Here is a 7020-nt window from a genome sequence, read left to right as displayed (position 1 = left end):
GCTTCAATCCGACCTCTGTCTTGGTACCAGCGCATAGTGCTCCAGCAAAACCAACCAGAACTTTTGTTTGCCACCATGCAACCAGACATCATCCAGCAGAGTCATGCTGTTTTCTATTAATCTTCATCATCATGTGACTCCAGGTGGGGAACCACAGTGTCCTCACATGTCCACAAACTTAAGCAGGAAACGTTGCGTTTATAAAGTTGTGTTCATTCAGAACAGCAGCTGCATCTGGAAAGCTGAAGGAGAACATGTCATCTCTCTGTTCCTGTTACGTAAGCAGCTTCAGTCTGCCAACACACTGCTGCTGACGGACAGAAGCCAAGCTGCAAAGCTTTGTTTTAAACAGGAATGTCTCCAAAGTGAGTGAATAGATACTGCAGGCTCTGGTGTGTGGCGTTACCACTTTGTGCTCATATTGTAGAAGCTCTACTCCTCTACGAGGAAGATTATTACAGGGTACCAGAGAAACACTAGACACCATAAACTGCCACAACTCTCTGGATAAACGTACTCCTGAGCCACAACTTCATCAACTAACTGTCAAACAAACAGCAGAGTGAAAACACAGACTCACCTAAAAGATGGAAAAAAAAAAAAAAAAAAAAAAAGTCTTGTCTGTTCTCAGAAACGATGGAGCTGTATTTTCCTCTGCGGCGCTCACTTGTTGAGTTAAATCTGTGTGTGAGTCTCATGTTTCTGTCGTGACAGCAGGAGGGCGGGGTGCGTCAGCTGGACCAGGACCAGCAGGAGGATGTGTTTCACCAAACCACACCTCAGTGACACAGCGAGGCAGCGCTGGAGTCACAAAGTACATTAACTCAAGTACAGCATTATTTCATTTTTGTGTTACTTTATACTTGTAATCTACTAAGTTTCTGTGGGAACTTTCTTTTTTTTTTTTTTTTTAACTGCACTAGGGTTTATTCACACTTTAGGAAGATTTTACATTTTACATATAATCAGTTGACAACAGCTGGGAACACAAAATCTGCTTACTGAGAAGATCTTTTTACACATTTTGAAATATTAAGTCTTTAAAATCTTATTTTCTTTAGTAAACAAAGTGACTAAATTTTCCAGCGCTTATTCAAAACTTGTTTTCAAAGCAAATCAAGATAGTTTTTCTTTGTTTCCAGCTACGACACTAATTTGTACGACATTTTGAACAGAAGTTTAACCCAAAACAAAAATGTTCTTACTTTGCTGTTCACTTGTTTCAACAAAGTAAGAGTTTTAGGACTCAGTTATATAGATAATATCAATAACAAAACAGCATTTGAATAACAAGTACGTTTGATATTTTAAATATGGTTTTAGCAATTTCACAGTAGCTTTGAAATACTTTTATCATAATGGTACAAGGAAGTGTGTAGGCTACTTCCTCCACTACTGAATTAGACAGGCGGCAGGGATTCAGACCATTACTCTCTGTGGATGGAGTGTTTTACTTGACCAAATACAAAACATTACTAAATAATTACAATTATTATTACTAATACCGTCGTCGAAGTTTCTTCTCCTGAAATGATCTTCTTAAAGCCTTTACCATCAGACTCACAGCCCACTGCTGCCCCCTGCCTGCTGCAGCTGGGTATGACTATAAACAGGAAGGATACTCAATTAAAAACCATCATGGACTCTCATTCAGACTGTCTCAGACCTATAGAAATAAAAAGAAAACCTTTCAAATGTGCCAGAGCTGCCATAACAAATAAACGTGTTATCATCCCCCCTGGTACTGGAAAACACATAAAATACAATGAGTAAGTCCTGACCCCACAGAAACCAATGGCAGCATTTTCACTGATAGCAGAAATAATAATACTAGATAATTGTGATGAGCATATCTTAATATTTTATGAAGTTTCACAAACCGACCGAACACTCAATTCATTCAGAAAATAATCAGGAGAATTATGCATCGCGTAAACAATCACCAGATGCACCTTAAATTAAATAGTTGTAAAAGTAAAATGCTGCTTTATATTTATGCATCAGTAATAACAACCTGATGAAAATATATAATAATCTAACAGACACAGCAGTCATTCTAAAATACATTTTCCTGATTATCCTACGATACTTTTTCAATGCAGCGCTGTAACATGTAACAGTGTTTTTACAGTGTGCTATTAGTGCTTTTACCTAAGTGCAGGATCTGTACACCTCCTCCACCTCTGCTCAGGACACACCTGGTGTCCCCAACAAGCGGGTCTGCAGCTGGACCCGTCTCACCCCAAAGCTGACGGGTGTTGTGTGTCTTGCTCAGGGGTCCTTCTGCAGTTGATGCTGAGAACCAGGACCCTCTGAGATGGTCTCTGTGCACACACTGCTCTAAAACTTAGCTTCAGGGATTCGAACCAGCAACCTTCAGGATGCCGACTGACAAGAAATAATTTCCAAGTTAATGTTTTATTACTGACAGCATCTTTGAGGTGTGTGTCAAACCAAGAAAACATTTAAACATTTTATATGCAAAAAGACAAAGAAAAGCAAAGAGAACAGTAAAATATTTTACACCGACTGTACAGTATAATACAAAGTCTGCAGAAACACTGCAGAGGCACATCTGTGTGTTGTCGTAACTTTCATACAAAAACGTCCCGATCAAACTGCCGTGATCCTCAACATCTAACATCTCTACAGGCCCACTGGACTCTTCTCAGTTTGACCGCCGCCCACCAGAGTTAAATTAAAAACTGGGTTTACTTGTGCAAATGAAAATGACCATAAATAGTGTTTTTACATTCCAATGCCAAAACTCCTTTGTTTTGCCCTTGACTGGTTTGAACTGATGATTCTGGTGTTTTTGCGTTGCAGCTGATTGGTTTGATCGAAATCTCTCTTCACATCATTCTGAAACACATACGAGCTCACGCCCAGCAGAAATCTCCATAATGCTCCAGTCAAACGCGCAGGAGCTGTTGTGTGTTTGATCAGACACCCTGTGCGACCTGTCGGTAGCTGCAGATGACCTTATCGGGCTTCTTCACATTTTTCCACATTTGTGTCTGAGGACAGCTGGTGCCTCCCTGTGGTCGGCTGGTGACTACGCGCTCTGCACGGCGTTCTGCACGGCGCTCTGCACGGCGTTCTGCGGACCACAAGGCTCTGCAACAACAACGATGCAATGAAATAAAACAATGCAACAGTCCTCATTATGGACATAGGTGACACCATATATGGTCAATAAAGATCATCTTTAAAATAAGCGACTATATAATCCACCATGTCTGTCAGCAATTCATTAATCCATGACGGACATCATGGACAAAACCAACAAAATGATTTTTACCTGTGTGCAGCGTGTTCGTCCTGATCCGGCTCTCCTCCAGCGTTAGAAAGAAGCCACTTCTCGTCTCTCCGGGGTCAGAGGTCGCGGCGTCTCCTGACCCCACCTCACAGGTCACCACCATGATGGGACCCTTCCCTGCTTTCAGGTTGACCTGGATGCTTTCCTGTGTCGGGACACCCAGACAAACACTTTGAAGTCACACGATGGACAGAATCAATCTACAGGAAGTGAGATCTTTTAATATTAATAAAGTCTTCATTCGGCTTAAAGCAGAAAATGCTGATTCATTCATTGATCTGTTGATAAAAGTGTCAGGAAATAGTGAAAAGCGCATTTTTCCCCAGAGTCCTAGTTGATGTCTCCAAATGTCTTACTTTGTAGAGGAGATACAAAGATAACCATAATGATATAAAACAAAGAACACATCCTCACACTGCAGAGAATTTTGTGTCAAAAAAAATTAATCAATTATCAAAAGAGTAGTTGTTTAATTTTCTATCAATCAAATTGCTGAAGCTTGAATTCTAATCACATTTAAAATGATAAACTTTAAATAATTCTGGTTTGGATACACAAGTGTGTTTCACTTGTTTGCAGCATTATTGTGTTTGATTTTTCATTTGGAAACTGAACTTATCATTTGATCATTTCTGTCTGATATGGATTTGTTTTCTGTGTACGAGTCTCAACTGTGTTAGTAAGCAAGCATCTGAGCAGGATGTCATATCCTCTGGTGAGGTCATTTATCTTAACGCAGAGGATTAAAGATCAGATTTCAGAATAAACCTGGATTTGTGAGGTCAGCCTGCCTGTGTGGGTCCTTTCTGTCTGTTCGTCTGTTTACCTCTCTCGGCGCAGGGATCTCCAGTTTGGTTTCCTCCGGAGCTTTGACGACGATCACCGTCTGCTCCCGGAGGTCTTTGAGCCGACTGATGTCCTCGTGGGTCACGTAGGCCGACGTAGACGAAAAGGTTAAAGAAAACCTGCTGCATTTTTATGTAAGCATTTACAACGACGGGTTTTAATCCCATTCAGGCCTCCTGGCTTCACCTGACAGCTCGACAGGTAAATGGTAAATGGACTGCACTTGTGTAGCGTTTCACTGCCTTAACAGATTTGCCTCATTCATTCACACTCTCACACACTCAACTGCTCACGGACACTTTGACAGGTTGACGACCTGCTCCTGCTGCCTTGTTTTACTTTAATCTAATTCTAGGTATATTATTCAACAGGTATGTTACAACAGTCTAGTAATGTTCAGCAACAAGATAAATACACAGGAGAAATCCAGCACAGACAAAAACCATATTTGTTCCATTTCATTTTTGTCTTATCTAAGGTATTTTATTTTGGTGGCTCAGATTTTTCTCATTGGTTGTAGCCCCATAAGTGCAAATCAAATACACTTAGATTTCACTTATTCTAGTGCTTTAATCTGTGATGTGATCTCATCAGGCCTGGGAACACCTGCGTCCTCCAGGAGGAGCAGGAGGACGTGGCTGGGCAGAGAAACAGCTCCGATACTCTGATACTCTGATAAGCTGTAGCAAAATGAAGAGCTGGAGGACAGAAACTACATTCTACTACTAGTAGTGCTGCTGCTGACCTCAGCCTGGCACTAAAGGATATGCAGAGTTTTCCATGTCGTCGGTCATGTCGAAGAGCTGCTGGGCGCAGCTTTTGATGAGGCCGTCCAACGTGTCCTCCACCAGCTTCAGGTTGTTCAGCTCTCTCTGGAACCTCTTATGGCTCTTCCACAGAAAGTGGGAGATTGGATTCTTCCCTCTGCAATCAGAGTATCAGACAGCCAGAGGCAGAGGGTCAGAGAGTGGCTTTACTACTGTACAAGCTGCAGCGCCAAAATATACCAATTAACTCACCTCAGTAAATTTGTAGACTCAGAAAGTTAAGTTTATCTTAGTTATATATCTTCTGAGTTAATGTGACGTCATATTTTAACTGTATATTGATTCAGATTAAGCCAATATGATTAAGTGAAACAAGTATGACTTGTACAACAGGTCTAGATCATCCTGGGATTTGTTTTCCACAATGGAAACTAAATTCTGAGAAGGAGAAAACCAGGGAAAATCAGTCTTAGCTGTCACAAAGATTTTATTTGATAAACATACAAAAACTCTCAATACAGGAAAACAATGGCTAATACAGAACATATAAACTACATGAACATGTAGAGCAAATAACACAACAGCCTGAGACACCCTATTTCGTTACTCACATCCACTTGATCCTGTTGGCCGACTCCTTCTGGATGAGGTTGATGCCGTCCAGGACGTTGGTGATGTCATAGACTCTGCGTTTGCGGGTCTTCAGGCTCACGGCGACCTGCCTGAGGTCCAGAGAGTCGTCTGGAGCCGCCAGCAGCAGCTCAAGGAAACCCCGAGTCAGCAGCCCCAGAGACACGTCTGAACACAATGAGAACAGCAGTCAAATTTATGATCAAAACTAGGGCTGATTGTCAATTCAGATCCAGATTGTCAAACTGTCCCTATTAAAAGTTGCTGAATTAGTTATGAGCAGCTCCCGTTCGCAGTACAGTCATGTATGTACAGACAACTATCACTGGATCACTGTGGTACTGAAGAAAGCTTCAAAACATGATGATTCTGAATGAAGTTCTGCACTTATAAGGAGAGTCTATTTTCTATGATTTCCAAACAGATTTCTGGAAGTTTCTTCAGATATAATCCATAGTGATAGATAACGATGTCCTCGGAAAGTGGGTCACACTGAGTCGAAAGTATGTGTTTTATATATATGTGCCTCCCCTTCACAGTTTGAAGACCTCTGATTTTAATGAAAGCAGCACTCACCCTGTCTGGAAAATTTCTTGGACTGGGTCGACCGTTTCTTCGGTGACAGGGAAGCGCTGGAAAGAAAAAGGCAAGACAAAACACCTTTGACTTCAGATGTCCCACCGCAACAACTGGAAACGTGGTTAGTGAAATACAACAAAATAAACGAATTTAATATTCACAAACAAAATGAGACGTGAGTGGAAGGCCTTGTTACAGCGTTAATATAAAATATGAAAACCAGGAGCAGTGATATTTGTTACCTGGGCTTCTCAGCCTCTGGAGGATTCTTCAAACCTCCAGCTGGACCCTGGAGATCAGGAAAAGAGAGAAACAGAAAATAACAGATACCGTGGTTTTAAGTTATTTTAGTGTTTTCCATCAAATCTGAACATTGATGAATTTTTATAATATATGCACAGTACAGAACAGTTTTACACTAAGTCTTTTCCCTTTCTGTTGTCAGACAACTGATATCACGGCTCATAAACACTGCATGTAACAGTCATTACTACACGGCCGCCGTGATAAAGTCATTATTTTATTATCACAACGCTGTCTGACAAAATCAGCATGAATCCAGGTCAATGACATCCGCCGTACTGTGTAGTCAGATATTCTGACATGGAAATTTAGTGATCACAGAGAAAGTTAAAAGCAACAGACAGTTCTTATTGAAGTTCCTCTCCTGACATGTTTTAAGTGATTTATAGAATTCTACAGTTGTGTCAACTGTTTTTTTGACAAAAAACTTCAATTACCTTGTTATAATTTTTTTTTTTTTTTTTTTTTTTTTTTAAAATCACATTTTCTTGTTCTTGTTCCAAAATAATCAAATGAATTCCTCAGTCTACAGCCGTGGTTACAGTCAGAGAATCTACATGTGGTGACGCTGAGCTT

General features: G+C 40.7%; 1 protein-coding gene across 1 annotated transcript in view; it reads right to left on the bottom strand.

Moving 5' to 3' along the window:
• Nucleotides 1-1906: 1906 nt before the first annotated feature.
• The window catches only part of LOC111240226 (transcription factor E2F3-like), a 9349-nt gene continuing 4235 nt past the window's right edge, over nucleotides 1907-7020 (bottom strand). Inside the window, exons 3-9 of the mRNA XM_022770194.1 lie at nucleotides 6384-6430; nucleotides 6139-6194; nucleotides 5544-5730; nucleotides 4934-5089; nucleotides 4146-4260; nucleotides 3302-3464; nucleotides 1907-3117 (exon numbers count right to left, since the gene is read on the bottom strand). Coding sequence (XP_022625915.1) covers nucleotides 3056-3117; nucleotides 3302-3464; nucleotides 4146-4260; nucleotides 4934-5089; nucleotides 5544-5730; nucleotides 6139-6194; nucleotides 6384-6430 — 786 coding nt within the window. The 3' untranslated portion in view covers nucleotides 1907-3055. The remainder of the gene's footprint in view (nucleotides 3118-3301; nucleotides 3465-4145; nucleotides 4261-4933; nucleotides 5090-5543; nucleotides 5731-6138; nucleotides 6195-6383; nucleotides 6431-7020) is intronic.

The sequence above is a fragment of the Seriola dumerili genome, unplaced genomic scaffold (assembly GCF_002260705.1).
Source record: "Seriola dumerili isolate Sdu_G_001 unplaced genomic scaffold, Sdu_1.0 BDQW01000025.1, whole genome shotgun sequence".
NCBI classification, from domain to species: domain Eukaryota; kingdom Metazoa; phylum Chordata; class Actinopteri; order Carangiformes; family Carangidae; genus Seriola; species Seriola dumerili.
The sequence above is the reverse complement of the archived record's forward strand: the minus strand, read 5'-3'. Positions and strand labels throughout refer to the sequence as shown.